General features: G+C 41.7%; 1 protein-coding gene across 3 annotated transcripts in view; it reads right to left on the bottom strand.

The window, feature by feature from the left end:
* LOC132399825 (uridine-cytidine kinase-like 1) overlaps positions 1–17,797 on the bottom strand; it is a 135,496-nt gene that overhangs the window by 49,532 nt on the left and 68,167 nt on the right. For all 3 annotated transcript variants that reach the window (XM_059980626.1, XM_059980624.1, XM_059980625.1), the window contains exons 2-6: positions 14,213–14,406; positions 8,312–8,418; positions 7,334–7,504; positions 5,594–5,665; positions 2,570–2,759 (exon numbers count right to left, since the gene is read on the bottom strand). In XM_059980626.1, the coding sequence (XP_059836609.1) occupies positions 2,570–2,759; positions 5,594–5,665; positions 7,334–7,504; positions 8,312–8,418; positions 14,213–14,406 (734 nt within the window). The remainder of the gene's footprint in view (positions 1–2,569; positions 2,760–5,593; positions 5,666–7,333; positions 7,505–8,311; positions 8,419–14,212; positions 14,407–17,797) is intronic.

Here is a 17,797-nt window from a genome sequence, read left to right as displayed (position 1 = left end):
AAGTGTGAATTTTAAAAGGGATATGTTATTTAACCCAAAAATAAAATAGTACCATACAATGAGACACCAATAGCTCGGATTGATTCTTTCAAATTTATATAGGCAAGAGAAAATGGTTATATGGTTATATAGGCAAGAGAAAATGGCAAGGTCAAGAATAGAGATGAAAAAAAGTAAGGGTTTCTGCACAGATGTATGAAATTACTGTCCCCATTTTAACAAAGCATCGTAGGTTAAAACTCAGGAAGAGTTTCTAAATGGCAGTTTACAGAATGGAAGGATGGAGGTTGTTCTGAAGCACATTAAAATAGCGGCACCCCACTCGTGCCTCTTCAGACCGCTATTACAGCCAGAGGTAACAAAGGGATGAATGAGGGTTAGTGGGGTCAGGCAACATTATAAAGGTGGGAAAAAGCAACCTTAAGGGTTACACTGATACATGATTCAACAAGTCAAACTTAACAGCAGCTCAGTAGGTCGAGCAGCATCCGTGGAAACGAGCAGTCAACATTTCAGGCCGAAAGAGTTCGTCAGGACTGAAGAGGGAGGGGACAGGGGCCTCGGCCTGAAACGTTGACTGCTCGTTTCCACGGATGCTGCCCGACCTGCTGAGTTCCTCTAGCGTGTTGTACGTGTTGCTTTGACCCCAGCACCTGCAGTGTAAATTTAACAGCAATGTTGAAGGCAAACAGATTAAATTTTAGATAATAATCAGAGATAGAGACAAAACTGCCAGTCAATAATCAGGATTAAATTCACATGATGTAGCTGTTAGAAGACTCTAAATGTAACATATTCTTTAAGCACATGATTAATGAACACGCATTCCCATTGGTAGAAAATGCCTGCAACTCAGTTTTACCAACAATTATTTACTATATATCAAAAATTGCATTGAACAAAATAGATCAATATTATCTAAAAAGTATTGCCAGAGGCCAAAGACACATCGGTAGCTTTATTTAAAATGACTGAGTTTCCACACATTTTTCTGAATTCAATCAATTTAAATAGGTTACTGCAAGTGGATATGGACTGATAGGAATTGAGAATGAATTTTTCCATCTCTCCATGCAATTAAAATAGAAATATCCAATAAATGGACAGAAAGCAACAATTAAAAGTCTTTCATAAAAGGATCTCGGATATGATCCTGACCTTCTGCTCTGATCAAGGACATAGGTGAAATACCCCTAACATACTCTTGGCTCGAAAATTCTCTTTATTCCAGATTCTTGCCAGCTCCCCTAATAAGAAAATTTAAATTTAAATTGGATGCAAACCAAATACAAAACCCGGGGAGATAAGTTAAATTTGTTCTTGCCATAATTAAGGAGGGATGTATTATGGTTTATTCAATTACTCTGTAGTCATCACTGTGGTGTTCGGAAGGCAGCAGAAATGCAGACTGGAGGATCACTTGGCTGCAGGTCTGATCTTCAGGTCTGCATGCCACAGCTCCCAATCAGATGCAGTGCTCTCAAAAACTAAATTAACAAGTCAATTTGAAGTTGGAGTTAACTTTTACCATTTGATACTGAAATAGATTTTGGTTTGGTCTGGTATGTTACTTTAACACACAAACAAAATTCTTCCTCAGGTATACCTTTCCTCGGATACTTCCAAGTCTAGACTGCATTATGTCACAAGATATAACTTCATTAAGATTCAACTTAAAACCAACTACATTCTTCCTGTTGCCTACAGACAGGGTTTAAATATTTTGATGTAAAAGTGCTGGTGAAAAACTCATTTTTATATTTCAAAAATTTTAGAAATCTTTAACTGGGTTTCCCAAGCTTTGCTTTCAATGTGTTCATCCTTCACCAGTCAGACAGTTATTTGAATATGAGAGTGTGTAAAATATAGCAGTTGATACTTGCAATGTACAGTTGCTGGATATTTACATTCAGCAATATTACAGGCTCAATATTATAATAAACCTGATTCTGAAGCTGTTCTATCAAGGCTACTGCTTTGTTAGGTCAAGACAATTGTTTGTGACCAAACTTCAAAAATTCTTAGCCCTCCTCTAGTCCCTCTTCTCTTTTCTAATTTCCTGTTGCACCATCTTCAACCAATTAAGACATTATGTTCTACCTCAAAGCTTCCAAAATGCCTTTTTCTCAGATGTTGGCCTACCTAGCACACCTGCCTTTCTTGTTCAGTATTTGACATTTGCTAAACTGCCTTCTGATGTGACCATATGTACAGCAGCAACCTTTATTTCAATGCTGCTAACTTGATAAAGATGATGATTTCCAACAGGGTATTATCAAAATCACTGTCACATCAACACCAGCATTAGCCCACTTATTTTAACTCTGTTGACACAGGTGAAATAATATGAGAGAGTAGATCAAAGGAGACAACAATTAGTTACTTGCAAATTTAAGAACTTAACACACCATGATTGTCAAAATATCATTAAAAAGGATAATGGAATTCCTGCATGATTTTAACTGACTTAGTATTTAGCTTTATATGTATTGAAAAACTTGAGGGTGGTTTTCAATGAACACTAAAGAAATTCATACATTAAAATAATGCTGCATCTGATAGATTTTACCTCGTGGAACAACTATGTCTGCCAGGCGCATTGTTGGCTCAATGAACTGCTCAAATGATGGCTTGACAAATTTGTTGTACTGCTTGATAACTCCTTCAATGTCACGCCCCCGCTCAGCAATATCTCTGCGTAGGCGTCGTACCAATCGAATATCTGAATCCGTGTCTACAAAGATCTTCATGTCCAACAGCTGCAACCACAAAAAAACCTTTTGAGCAAATAGCCAGGCTCATGTTGTGCAAACAAAACCAGCTTTTTAGAAGATACATCTCTTGTATGGAAAATAAAAATGTAACCTTTCAAGAAATCTGAAAATTGGATAATACAAATATTGACATTCATTCTTGGGAGCTGAGATAACAAAAAAAATACTTGTGTGATTAATTTGATCACCACAAATAAAAATCATCTGTTTATTTATCAATATTGTGCTAACAGACTGGTTCTAATCTACAATGAGATTCTAACATTTTCCAAACACTATAAAACTAATTTGATTCCTTCCCAAAGCAGAATGGTACAGGTGCTACTTTTTTTTACTGTGCTACACTTCAATAATATCTTTGCAGGTTGTCATTTCAGCTGTCTGAGGGGAACTTAACAAATTTTCAGACTTACAGCATGTATGGACGTTGAACTGGGAACTAAGGTCATGTGTTACACCCAACAATAACCTGCCTCTTTAAGCAGACTACAAGTTGGACTCTGCTTTCCCTAATATTTAAGGATCATGATGCAGCCAATATAGAGCCAACAGATACTGATAGATTCATAAATGATAATGCTAAATTTACATATTTTTAAAAGCACAGACAGGGGATAGCAGGTGTGAGTTGCAGTTGTTGAATTGGTATGGGTTTATTATTGTCATGTACAAAGATAGAGTGGAAAGTCTGCCTTGAGTTCTGTTCATACAGATCAAATTATACACCATGCACTGAGGTAGAATGAAGTAAACCAAAAACAATGCTGAATAAGGTGCAAAAGCTACTGAAAAAGAGCAGTGCTGTAAATGATAAAGTGCAGGGTCATAATGAGATAGATAGTGCAGTAAAGAGTTTAGGTTATCATACAACAAGTCCAGTCAAGAGTCTGATAACAGTGAGATAGAAACTGTCCTTGAACCTGGTGGTATGTGTTCTCAGGCTTGACTGAACAGATATCGTGTTTCTGTACTGTAATTGAAAGGAAGTTAAGCTGTCAATTTGAGGAATGGCTGATGACAACCTTGGTACAATAGAACAAGAACTTAAATATCATTATTTTTGCTTTCATTATTTTTATTCGCAATTTATTAGTGTGCAGATGACTTTGTCAGTAGATGGTGCTGTAATCAGCATTTACAATATTAAATAAAACAATAAAATGTTGGATTCTAGTTTAGTGTCTGCTGTTAAATACCAATTGGATTATACACTCATTGGCCAGTTAATTAAATAGAGGCAACACACATAAAATGCTGGAGGAACTCAGCAGGCCAGGCAGTATCTATGGAAAACGGTACAGTTGAGGTTTCAGGTCAAAACCCTTTGGCTGGACTGGAGAAAAGGTGAGGAGTAGATTGAAAGGTGGGGGGAGGAAAGAGAAACACCAGGTGATAGGTGAAACCTGGAGGGGGAGGGATGAAGTTAAAAGCTGGGAAGTTGATTGGTGAAAGAGACAGAAGGCCATAGAAGAAAGGGTCAGAGGAGCACCAGAGGGAGGCGATGGCACGTAAGGAGATGAGGCAAAGGAGGGAAAAGGAGATGGGGAATGGTGGGGGGAAGAGAGGTATTACCAGAAGTTTGAAACATCGATGTTCATGCCATCAGGTTGCTGACTACCCAAATGCAATACAAGGTGTTATTCCTCCAACCTAAGTGTGGCATTATCCCAGTGGTGGAGGAGGCCATTGGCGGCCATATCGGAATGGGAATGGGAAGTGGAATTAAAATGAGTGGTCACTGGGAGATCCCGCTTTTTCTGTTGGATAGAGCGTAGCTGCTCGGTGAAGTAGTTTCCCAATCTATGTCAGGTCTCCCCGATATACAGGAGGCCACACCAGGAGCACCGAACACAGTACATGACCCCAACTGACTCACAGGTGAAGTGTCACCTCACATGGAAGAACTGTTTAGGGCCTTGGATGGTAGTGAGGGAGGAGATGTAGGGACAGATATAGCACTTGTTCCGCTTGCAAGGATAAGTGACAGGAGAGAGATCAATGGTGATGGATAAACAGTCCTTCCAGATGAGGAGACACTTCACCTGTGAGTCTGATGGGTTAATATACTGTGTTCTCTATCCCCGCCTCCACCTTTTAAATTGACTCCTTAGATTTTGTTCTCCAGTCCCTGCTGAAGGGTTTCGGCCCAAAACATTGACTCTACTTTTTTTCCATAGATGCAGCCTGGCCTGCTGAGTTCCTTCAGCATTTTGTGTGTGTTACTCGAATTTCCACTGAGCGTATATCTGCACAGAAGGCACACATGATCCCTGTGGCACAGTTAATCCCCTTAACAACTGACTGAGATGACAGGGCAGGTATGGGATACAAGTTGCTGCCAATAGCAAGTCTCTACATACAAGGCTGATCCCAGTTTTGAAAATCCTGCCAGTGTTAAAGGTGTACACGGATTTCAGAGGAAACCAGAGTTTGAACACTCTCAGAGAGGCCAGAAGGGGTAAGACCATGTTGGGGTTTGACCGTAGACAAAGATTTTAAAGCCATGAAGTCTCTAAAGTACTCTGGCTGATTCCACAACAACACAGGGTGTTGCTTTAGTGTGCACACAATTGCACTCTAGTTGACCTCATCTCTCCTCTTCCCCACCTGCTGACCACGTTACACATTGGGAGAATCCTGCCTTGATTTGGGATAGCTGGATCTGCATAAACAGCTTCATGCCAACGAAATGCAAAGTTAAAACTTTATACGGCCAGCGGGCTGATATCTTTGAGCACACACTGGGATTACACTGTACATTTCGCACTGGAGATCAGAATGAGTTGCATTTTTCTATTTTCCCAAATACTGATACTTACCTTCAATACTTCTTTATCAGCAAAAGCCATTATGCCTTCAAATATGATCACACTGGCTCCATATAATGTTTTCTGAGGAAAGGAAGCAGAAAATAAATCAGTTTGTAGCAGCAAAGAAATAATTGTAACCACATGGCTAATTCAGGTGACGTATCGAGGGTGGTTACAGGTATCAGATTTGATTAGATCAATTGGACTGTCATTCTTATCTGATGAAATTATCAATGGATACACGATTCCAGCTGAATAGAACTTTCCCCTCATTCCTCAGACTTTCCCTCCACACCCAAATTACACCCTCTTATTGTGATAATGAGTGATCAGCCAATGATCTGTCTCTTTCGTGCTCAGTGTTCATGATATCAGGTATTGCTGCTGATTCGCCTTCACTCCATAAACAAATCCCCCTTAACCAATTCCACAACTGAGTTTATGGAAGGGTGTGACAAGTATAGAAGTAGATTAGTAATATTAGTGTAGAAAATACTTAACATCTTCATCTGAAATTTCCATCCCATTGTAGCAAAAGGATAAATTAATTCATAAACAGTGAACATAGAAATAGTACTAAACTTTTCTACACTACAGATTCTCTCTTTTAACCATAAAAGCTACAATGTCCGAGCCTTCCACCATAACATACTTTGTTAATCATATTTAACTGAACCAAAGTAGTAAGATGTTAGATATATATTTGAAAGTTTGTTAAATATAGTTGATGTCACAGGTGTTAATTATTTATGTATGCTTTTTATTGACTTTATGATATATGTTTGGTATGGTGCAGAGGGAAGGAAGGAGATTCACTTTTTAATACCTGGAGGATTATACCTATACTCCAAATGGTTTCTACAGAGCAGAACCAGTGACCTGGACAAGTTAGTGACAGTGAAGTGTATTTCAGGACTATATAAATGGAAATTATAAATGTAAAAATGTTTTTGTTGCTGTTCATTGCAAAAATATGACACAAGTTAACCTGTTTAGATTCCATTCAACATAGTTCAAAAGTGGGTTATTATCTGCACCTAAATCCTGGATTAATATAAATACCACAGAAGGAAACCATGGTTGTATTGATGCTAACTCTTCTGCTGAAAATACTTGCTTTAATGGATTTATCCTGCTATTTGCCTGTATTCTATCACATTACATTTAATTAAAAAGTTGAATATTTATCTAATTTCCACTCAATTTATTTTATTACATCTACTCCAATGAACACAATACAGAATAAACACTTCAATAATCAGGAAAATCTTGCACAAATTCGAATCTCCCTTTAATTCTTTTAGTCATATTCCTGACTTTGTGAACCATATTACTGATTAGTCCTCCTTCACAAAATCCTTCAAACGGTTTGAAATGTTTTATTTGACTTCCATTTTCACTGCTCCAGTAGAAAAATTCTCTATATTTCTCAGCCAATCACATGTTATTTATACAGAAGGAATAGTAATCAATGTAGAGAAAAGAGGAACTGCTCAGAACTCTGATGTTTATTAAGCCCAAGTAATTCAAAGGAAGAATTTCTGTGTAACCAAAGTCTCTCATTCCTGGTTACATACTTTAAATTTTCCATTACTGTTATGGAACACATGGAACATGATGGTCTATGTTTTGCAAGAATTATCAATTTTAATTTCCTTTCTTTATTCTTGTCTAAATTCTCATGTAACTGGCAATGCCGCAATTAGTTCTTAATCCGTGTCCATTGTTTCCATAACACTTTGTACTTACCCATTCCTTCTTCCTTAAATGTGTTGTAAAATCATACACTGGAATTTTTACACTTTTCCCTTGTTTTAATTTCTTTAGAGTATACACAATGAGACCAAAGTCAAAAGCATCGGGATGGTCAAAATTATACTCATTGTTGGCAGCACGCTCTTGTTGTTCTTTTGTGAGAACCTAAGTGCAAATATAAAAGTTTGTTAAATTGTGCAATAGTTGTAGGAATAGGTACAGCACACATAGCAAGGGAAGAAACAACATTTATAATACTATGTGAGCATGTTAACAGGGTGATACACTTGTTTGTCCCATACACAACTACCAATTAGTATTCCAGACTTTTAAGCTCAGTGCTGAGTTTACTAATCACAAAATATGCATTGCTAATGCTTTACCTATAATTTAACTCAGTAAATATCCACATAATAGAAATTACAAAAATTAAGAAGAACACTTAAGACTAGATAAGTACAATCATCTAGAAAACTTTTCTGTAACTCAGGTGAACTCAGCAGGTCAGGCAGTATCTATGGAGAGGAACAAACAGCTGATGTTGTTTCTTGCAGAAAACCCTCCATCAGGACTGGAAAGGAGTGGGGAGAAAGCCAGAATAAGAAGCTGGGGAGAGGGGTAGGAGTTCAAGATGGCAGGTGAGCAGGAAGGAGTTAAGATGACAGCTGGAAAGAGGAATTGAAAAATACAGATGGGAAGGGGAAGAAATTACTGAAAGTTAAGAGAAATCAATATTCATGCCATTCGGTTGGAGTTTACCCAGGTGGAATATGAGGAGTTTCTCCTCCAATCTGAGAATAGCAGTAGGAGGCAATGGACCAACTTGTCCCAATGAGAATTCAAAGTAGAATCAAAATATAAACTTCTTTAACTTTTAGCTTGCTATCTGAATGGTTCACCGATTAACTAATTCCTTCTCTACAATAGCAACTGATGAAATAACTATAATATCTGAGTCATAAATATATGTACCTTGTAAAAGGAGTCCACAGACAGAAGGACAACCCAGGGCACATCCAAAGCTTCTATTATTTTTCTGGCCACTGTAGTTTTGCCTGAAGCACTGCCTCCACACAATCCTGAAAATGTAGAAAAAAGGTAGTTGCCAGCTTTCCGAAACACTGAGAAAAGACAATTTTCCTTATACAGTAATAACCTTCCCATTCCATTCTATAGAATCCAAGGAATAAGCAGCTTTGAGTTCTGATTGGAGAACTCCTCGCTTGTTCTTACATCTCTGAAAATGCCCTCCTATATCCGAGATCCTTGTCATTGTGTTGTTCTTTCAGCCATTCTGGAAAAAGCCTGGTTTTCCTTTGCCATCCGTCAGCACCAGTGTTTGGGAATATTTAACCACAATTCTAAATTATGAACATGTGATTGACTGATAACTATGAATATTTCAACTTAGAAGCTTCCAAAAGTTAATTAGATTTGTACAGGAAGCCAATACTATGCACAATCTTTTTTTTGATTGTAAGGAAAATGCTTTCATCTGCTTGTATTCAAGAACTTTCTTTCAATCACTCTCCAAGGACAAACAGCAGAATCTTGCACAATGTTAAAAAGACAGTGTTGTGGATGATTTATCACCATTTACTGTAAAATATACTGCTTCCTTTAATTGCATTAGTAACACCAACAGAACACATTTGTAAATATCACTGTTTTTAGTTAAGAGACCATAATCTATAAGCGATGAAGTCTGTTTTTTTTTTTCTGTTTTGGGAAAAGAAAGGCATTTATTTCAAATTCCTGAAATGCCTTTGAAAATGAGTTTGAAATGTGGCCGAGCTCTTCTGATGCATCTTTGCAAATTGTATATTGTCAAACCGTTTAGACTTTACCTGATGCTGCAAAGATGTATGACTATCTTCAACAATTTCCTGGTTTAAAGTTCACCAATCTGTGTAGATTGGTGATAACATTTCCTCTCGTTGACGATCAACACTGGTACAGCTCAGGGGTGGATGTTTAGCCCACTGCTCTACTCTCTGTATACACATGACTGTATGGCTAGCCATAGCTCAAATACCATCTATAAATTTGCTGACGATACAACCATTGTTGGTGGAATCTCAGGTGGTGACGAGAGGGCATACAGGAGTGAGATATGCCGACTAGTGGAGTGGTGCCACAGCAACAACCTGGCACTCAACAGCAGTAAAATGAAAGAGCTGATTGTGGACTTCAGGAAGGGTAAGATGAAGGAATGTATACCTGGGTGCCTGGGTGTGAAGATCTCTGAGGATCTAACCAGGTCCCAACATATCGATGTAGTTATAAAGAAGGCAAGACAGTAGCTATACTTCATCAGGAGTTTGAAGAGATTTGACACGTCAAAAAAGTACATTCAAAAATTTCTATAGTTGTACTGTGACATTCTGACAGGCTGCATCACTGTCTGGTATGGAGGGGCTTCTGCCCAGGACTGATAGAATCTGCAGAAGGTTGTGGATCTAGTCAGCTCCATCTTGGGTACTAGCCTACAAAGTACCCAGGACATCTTCAGGGAGTGGTGTCTCAGAAAGGTAGTGTCCATTATTAAGGACCTCCAGTACCCAGGGCATGCCCTTTTCTCACTGTTACCATCAGGTAGGAGGTACAGAAGCCTGAAGGCACACACTCAGCGATTCAGAAACAGCTTCTTCCCCTCTGCCATCCAATTCCTAAGTGGATATTGAATCTTTGGACACTATCTCAATTTTTTTAATATACAATATTTCTGTTTTTGTACATTTTTTAAAAAACCTATTCAATACACACAATTGATTTACTTGTTTATGTTTATTTTACTTATTTATTTTTCTCTATTCTAGATTATGTATTGCATTGAACTGCTGCTACTAAGTTAACAAATTTCACATCAGATGCCAGTGCTTATAAACCTGGTTCTGATTCTGACATCCAATGCTCAATTCTGAGAAGCGTTTAATGTTGTGGCTTGTCATGGAAGCTTTGTTGGTCAGATCTTCCCAAATAACCAAATAAATTCTTACGTTTAGTTACTGTATTTGCATATTATTTTAAATAAGCGTGTGAAGATCAAGTGAAACTTGAACTTCCTGGTTTTTATATTTTTATATTTAAACTTTCTACATTCAAGTGAAAACAGGTAAAAACCTACTGTAAAGAGTTGTTCATTTCTAATTAAACATTAAACTTGGGAATCAATGTCAGAATCATGAGCAACACTGTTGTTGGCTGGATGAGTAGTGTCGCAACTTCAACCTTGCACTCAACGTCAGCAAGACTAAGGAACTGATTACGGACTTCAGGAAGGGGGAGTCAGGAGAACACACACTGTTCCTCATTGAGAGATCAGCAATGGCAAGGAGAGCAGCTTCAAGTTCCTGGGTATCAAAGGATCTATCATGGTTCCAACATATTGATGCAATAATGAAGACAGCATGCCAGCAGCTACATCAGGTATTTGAAGAAATTTGGCATGTCACCGAAGACCAGCAAATTTCTACAGATTTACCGCGGAGAGCATCTTGACTAGTTGGTATGGAGGCTCCAATGCTCGGGAAAAAAAAACTGCAGAGGGTTGTAAACTCAGCCAGCTCCATCACGGGCACACTCCTCCCTACCATCAAGGACGTCTTCAAAAAGTGATGCTTCAAGAAGGCAGTCTCCATCATTAGGGATCCTCGGTATCCAAGACCTGTCCCCTTCTCATCACCACCATCGAAGAGGTGGTACAGGATCCTGATGATGCACACTCAACATTTTAGAAAAAGCTTCTTTCCCTCTGCCATCAGGTTTCTGAGCTGTCCATGAACACTACCTCACTACTAATTTATGTTTCTACATTTCTTATTAGAACTTTATCGCTCTGTATTGTTCCACACAACAACAAGTTTCATGACCTATGCCAGTGATAACAAACATGACTCTGATTCTAAAAAAAATTTGTGGGATAACTGTATACATCACATGATGCTAAACATTTTCTTTTCATGCAGCAGTTTAAACACACTACAGTTCATGACTGCTTGAATGTTGCCTGAAATTAGGAAGTGAAGGTAAAAGAAATTTTGTCAAATGCAGGTCCTATGAGGCCTGGTGTACTGGATGAGCCTGACATGAAACTAAATGTCCTTCTGATTCACAGACAATTTGAATAGGAGAAGGGATGGCTCCAAAACCTTCTAATCAGAATCAGGGAAACACGAGGAAATCTGTAGATGTTGGAAATTCAAGCAACACACACAAAATGCTGGTCAGGACTCTTCGTCAGGACTCGGCCCGAAACATTGACAGCGCTTCTCCCTATAGATGCTGCCTGACCTGCTGCGTTCCACCAGCATTTTGAATCAGAATCAGGTTTAATATCACCGGCATATGTCAGGAACTACAGTAGTACAATGAAATACATGATAAATAAATTAAGAGAAAAAAAGCTATTACATTAAGTATATACATATATATGTCTACTAAATAGTAAAGCTAAAATAAGTAGTGCAAAAAAACAGAAATAAATGTAGTGAGGTAGTGTTCATGGGTTCAATGTCCATTTGGAAATTAAATGGCAGGGGTGAAGAAGCTGTTCCTGAATTGCCAAGTGTGTACCATGAAACTTCTGGACCTCCTTCACAATGGTATTGATGAGAAAAGGGCACGTCCTGGGTGGGGAGGATCCTTAATGATGGACGCCGCCTTCCGAACACAATCACTCCTTAAAGATGTTTTGGATACTCTGGAGGTGAGTACCCATGATGGAGCTGACTAATTTTATGTTTCTGCAACTCATTCAATTTTGTACAGTAACCCCCCCCCCCCCCCCCCCCCACCGCCATACCAGACAGTGATGCAGCCACTCAGAATGCTCTGCACAGTACATTCGTACAGGCTTTCAGTTGACAAACCAAATCTCTTCAAACTGTTAGTGAAATATAGTCACTGTCTTGCCTTCTTTATAGCTCCAACAATATGTTGCAGGTCCCCAGAGATATTGACACCCATGAACTTGAAATTGTTCACTCTCTCCACTTCTGATCTTTCTATGATGACTGATTCGTGTTCCCTCATTTTACCATTCCTGAAGTCCACAATCAGCTCTTTGGCCTTGCTGATGTTGAGGGCAAGGTTGCAATGACACCAGTGAACTAGCTGGTAGATCTCACTCCTGTACGCCCTTTCATCACCATCTGAAACTCAACAATGGTTGCAGCATCTGCAAATGTAGAGATGGCATTTGAGCTATGCCTCACCACACAGTCACGGGCGTAGAGAGTAGAGCAGTGAGCTAAGCACACATCCCTGTGTTGCGATAATGCTGATTGTCAGCGGGGTGAAGATTGTAGTTTTCTGGTTAGGAAGTCGAGGATCCACTTGCTGAGGGAGGTAAAGAAGCCAAGGTTTTGTAGCTTTTCGACCAGGACTGTGTGAAGTGCTGAGCTATAGTGAATACACCGGACATAGGTATTTGCATTGTCCAGGCGACCTAAGGCCCCATGGACAGCCACTGAGATTGCGTCTGCTGCAATCTACTGTGGCAATAGGTGAACTGCAGGGGGTCCAGGTCCTTCCTGAGGCAGGTGTTAACTCTAGTCATGACCAAACTCTCAAAGCTTTTCACTACCATAGATGCGAGTGCTCCTGGATGATGGTCGTTAAGGCAGCTCACACAGTTCTTCTTGGGCACTGGTATAATAGTTGCACTTTTAGAGCAGGCGGGAACTTTGACTGTAGCAGTAAGAGATTGAAAATGTCTTTGAATAACTCCACCAGTTGGTTGGCAGAGGTTTTCAGAGCCTTACCAGGTAGTCCATTGGGCCCTGCTGCCTTGCAAGGGTACTCTAACGAACCCTCTTGAAAGGCAGCCTGACATTGGCCTCTGAGACAGAGATCACAAGGTCATCGGATGCTGCAGGCATGGATTTTGCTTGGAATGCCAGAGCTGATATGCATCCGAAGTCACCCCTAACCCCTCTCAGAATTGGTTCTTAGCTCTTGAACTAGTCCTCCACAAGTCATTCCTGGTTTTCTTATGCATACCTGGGTGGCCAAACAGAATGCCACAGAACTAGCCCTCTGCAAACTACAAACATCCTGGTTCATCCATGGCTTTTGGTTTGGGAATGTACAGCAAGTTTCTGTAGGCACACACTCATCCACACAGGTTTCAATACAGTCAGTGGCAACTTCGCAAGACAGGGGAAATAAAGAAACCCACAGAGGCCTGAAACCTTAAACACTAGGAGAAAACATTGAAAGCACTCAGCAGGTCAGGCAGCATTTGTCGAAGAAGAAAGTGCTTAATGTTTCAGATATGGGATCCTTCAACAGAACTGGGAAGAGGGAAAAGCAGGAACAAGAGAGAATCTGCACATGCTGGAAATCCAAGCAACACATACAGAATGCTGAAGGAACTCCGCAGGCCAGGCAGCATCTATGGAAAAGAGTACAGCCGATGTTTCGGCTGAGACTCTTCAGCAGGACAGTTAGTTTTCAGTAACAGAGAAGGCAAGGAGGGAAGGTTAGCACATAGGGGATATCGCTGCTCAGATGGATCCAGATGGGTTCAAGAATCCCCTCTACAGATGCTGCCTGACCTGTTGAGTTCCTCCAGCATCTTATGTATGTTAATCCAGATTTCCATCATCTGCAGTTTCTCTTGTGTCGCTGGAAGAAATCATTGGGTCAAATAGCATCAAACAGGTACTGAAACGCCTAATATTTTCAACAACTACTTCAAGTTCAAACTGATTTTGGGAAATTAGTTTTTTCTACGGTGTGGCTATCAGGATCAAACCAACAATTGGGATTCCAAATAGTATTCAGCAAGGACTAATACAGGTTAAGTGACAACAATTGCAAAATATTTTCAAACATAAATATTCTAAGCCCAATTCTGCAAGTGCTTACCAATAACAAATGCTTCTTTGGACTGAGTTCCATGTTCATTGTACCACGGAGGCCGTCCTGCCGTATAAATTGTCCGTTTGTTTGTTCTTAGAAGTGGTGGCTCAGATTTGCATTGGCTTGTGGTTCGCTTTCTTGGTGACAGAGTACTGGTCACAGGAGGTAATAATTTGTCCAACGTGCCCTCGCTGCCGCCACTACAACAAAATAGAGTTACAAAGTTCAAAGTAAGATTTATTATCACCACATACAACCCTGAGATTCTTTTCCCTGTGATCATTATTAGCAAATCTATAGAACAATAACTGTAAACTGGATCAATAAACAACAAACTGTGCAAGTGCAAATATAAATAATAGCAATAACTAACAAGTATGAAATAACAAGATAAAGAGTGAGACCATCGGTTGTGGGAACACCGGAAATAGAATGTTCAAGCGTCTGAGGGTTGAGAGATAGTAACTGTTCCTGAACCTGGTGGTGCGAGTCCTGAGGCACCTATACCCTTTACCTGATGGCAGCAGTGGGAAAGAGTATGGCCTGGGTGGTGAGGACCTTCAATGACTGATACTATTTTTCTACAGCAATGTTTCATGTAGATGTGCTCAATGGTTGGGAGGGTTTTGCCCGCGATGCACCGGGCAGAATCCATTACCTTTTGTGGGATTTTCTGCTTGAAAGCATTGGTGTTCCCATACCAGGCCGCAATGCAACCAGTCAGCACAATTCCCACCACACCTGTAGAAGTTTTCCAAAGTTTTTGTTGACATTCCTGAGAAAATAGAGGCAATTTTGTGCTTTCTTTGCAATTATATTTATATGATGAGTCCAGGACAGGTCCTCTGAGACAGAGTCACCCAAGAATTTAAAAGTTATTGACCGTCTCCACCTCTGATCCTCTGATGAGGACTGGCTCATGGACCTCTGGTTTCCCTATCCTATTGTCTACAATCAATTCCAACGTTATTTCAAAGTATATCTGTCAGAAACAATAAAAAAAATTATTGAGTCTATTGGTACAAATCCTCACAGGTTATGACTGACCAACTTATACAAAGCCCATACACGTGACCAAGTGTTTGGTCGATTAACCAGATGGATTTGCCGGCTGCTGCAAGGCTACTGATCACAGGAACAAAACTCTATTGTAGTCTGGAGTGAACCGAAACTTGTTCATTCATATTCTGACGCAGTCATCATAGGTCAATCATTTCACCCATTCAATCATTTTCACGTTTCTCGCTCACCCCACCCTGCGTCTGTGTGAGAGTGTGTGAGACAGTCTGTGTGCGTGAGACAGTGTCTGTGTGTGAGTCTGAGTGACTGTGTATGTGAGACAGTCTCTGTGCGTGTGAGAGAGTGATTGCCTGTGTGTGAGTGTCTATGCGTGAGACAGTGTCTGTGCGTGAGAGTATCTGTGCGAGAGTGTCTGAGTGAGAGAGTGAGTGTCTGTGCGTGAATGTCTGTGTGTGTGAGACAGTGTCTGTGCGTGAGAGAGTGAGTGTCTGCGTGAGAGTCTGAGTGTCTGTGTATGAGAGTCTGAGTGACTGTATGTGAGACAGTCTCTGTGCGTGTGAGAGTCAGTGCCTGTGTGTGAGAGTGTCTGTGTGTGAGAGACAGCGTCTGTGCGTGAGAGTGTGTGTGAGAGAGTGTCTGTGTGAGAGAGTGAGTGTCTGCGCGTGAGAGTGTGAGTGTCTGCGCGTGAGAGTGTGAGTGTCTGTGCGTGAGAGTCTGAGTGTCTGTGCGTGAGAGTCTGAGTGTGCGTGAGAGTCTGAGTGTCTGTGCGTGAGACAGTGAGTGTCTGTGCGAGAGAGAGAGTGGGCGAGAGAGTGTCTGTGCAAGGGAGTGTCTGTGCGTGAGACAGTGTGTGTGAGAGTCTGAGTGACTGTGTATGTGAGACAGTCTCTGTGCGTGTGAGACAGTGAGTGTCTGTGCGAGAGAGTGTCTGTGCGTGAGAGAGAGAGTGTCTGCGCGTGGAAGAGTGAGTGTCTGTGCGTGAGAGTGAGTGTCTGTGAGAGTGTGCGAGAGAGTGTCTGTGCAAGTGAGTGTCTGTGCGTGAGAGAGAGAGTGTCTGTGCGTGAGAGAGAGAGTGTCTGCGCGTAAGAGAGTGTGTCTGCACGTGAGAGTGAGTGTCTGCACGTAAGAGAGTGTGTCTGCGCGTGAGAGTGAGTGTCTGCGCGTGAGAGAGTGAGTGCACGTGAGAGTGTCTGCGCGTGAGACAGTGAGTGTCTGTGCGTGAGAGAGAGAGTGTCTGTGCGTGAGAGAGAGAGTGTCTGCGCGTAAGAGAGTGTGTCTGCACGTGAGAGTGAGTGTCTGCACGTAAGAGAGTGTGTCTGCGCGTGAGAGTGAGTGTCTGCGCGTGAGAGAGTGAGTGCACGTGAGAGTGTCTGCGCGTGAGACAGTGAGTGTCTGTGCGAGAGAGAGACTGTGCGAGAGTGTCTGTGCAAGGGAGTGTCTGTGCGTGAGACAGTGAGTGGCTGTGCGAGAGAGAGAGTGTCTGTGCGAGAGTGTGTCTGCGCATGAGAGAGTGAGTGTCTGCACGTGAGAGTGAGAGCGCGTGAGACAGTGTCTGTGCATAAGAGAGAGTGTCTGCGCGTGAGAGAGTGTGTCTGCGCATGAGAGAGTGAGTGTCTGCACGTGAGAGTGAGTGCGCGTGAGACTGTCTGTGCATAAGAGAGAGTGTCTGTGCGTGAGAGAGAGAGTGTCTGCGCGTAAGAGAGTGTGTCTGCACGTGAGAGTGAGTGTCTGCGCGTGAGAGAGTGAGTGCACGTGAGAGTGTCTGCGCGTGAGACAGTGAGTGTCTGTGCGAGAGAGAGACTGTGCGAGAGTGTCTGTGCAAGGGAGTGTCTGTGCGTGAGACAGTGAGTGGCTGTGCGAGAGAGAGAGTGTCTGTGCGAGGGAGAGAGTGTCTATGCGAGAGTGTGTCTGCGCATGAGAGAGTGAGTGTCTGCACGTGAGAGTGAGTGCGCGTGAGACAGTGTCTGTGCATAAGAGAGAGTGTCTGTGCGTGAGAGAGAGAGTGTCTGCGCGTAAGAGAGTGTGTCTGCACGTGAGAGTGAGTGTCTGCGCGTGAGAGAGTGAGTGCACGTGAGAGTGTCTGCGCGTGAGACAGTGAGTGTCTGTGCGAGAGAGAGACTGTGCGAGAGTGTCTGTGCAAGGGAGTGTCTGTGCGTGAGACAGTGAGTGGCTGTGCGAGAGAGAGAGTGTCTGTGCGAGGGAGAGAGTGTCTATGCGAGAGTGTGTCTGCGCATGAGAGAGTGAGTGTCTGCACGTGAGAGTGAGTGCGCGTGAGACAGTGTCTGTGCATAAGAGAGAGTGTCTGCGCGTGAGAGAGTGTGTCTGCGCATGAGAGAGTGAGTGCACGTGAGAGTGAGTGCGCGTGAGACAGTGTCTGTGCATAAGAGAGAGTGTCTGTGCGTGAGAGATTGAGTGACTGTGTATGTGAGACAGTCTCTGCGTATGAGAGTGAGTGTCTATGAGAGAGTGAGTGTCTATGAGAGAGTGAGTGTCTGCGCGTGAGTGAGTGTCTGCGCGTGAGTGAGTGTCTGCGCGTGAGAGAGTGTCTGCGCGAGAGAGTGTGTCTGCGCG

Source organism: Hypanus sabinus, chromosome 9 (assembly GCF_030144855.1).
Source record: "Hypanus sabinus isolate sHypSab1 chromosome 9, sHypSab1.hap1, whole genome shotgun sequence".
In the NCBI taxonomy this organism is placed as follows: domain Eukaryota; kingdom Metazoa; phylum Chordata; class Chondrichthyes; order Myliobatiformes; family Dasyatidae; genus Hypanus; species Hypanus sabinus.
The sequence above is the reverse complement of the archived record's forward strand: the minus strand, read 5'-3'. Positions and strand labels throughout refer to the sequence as shown.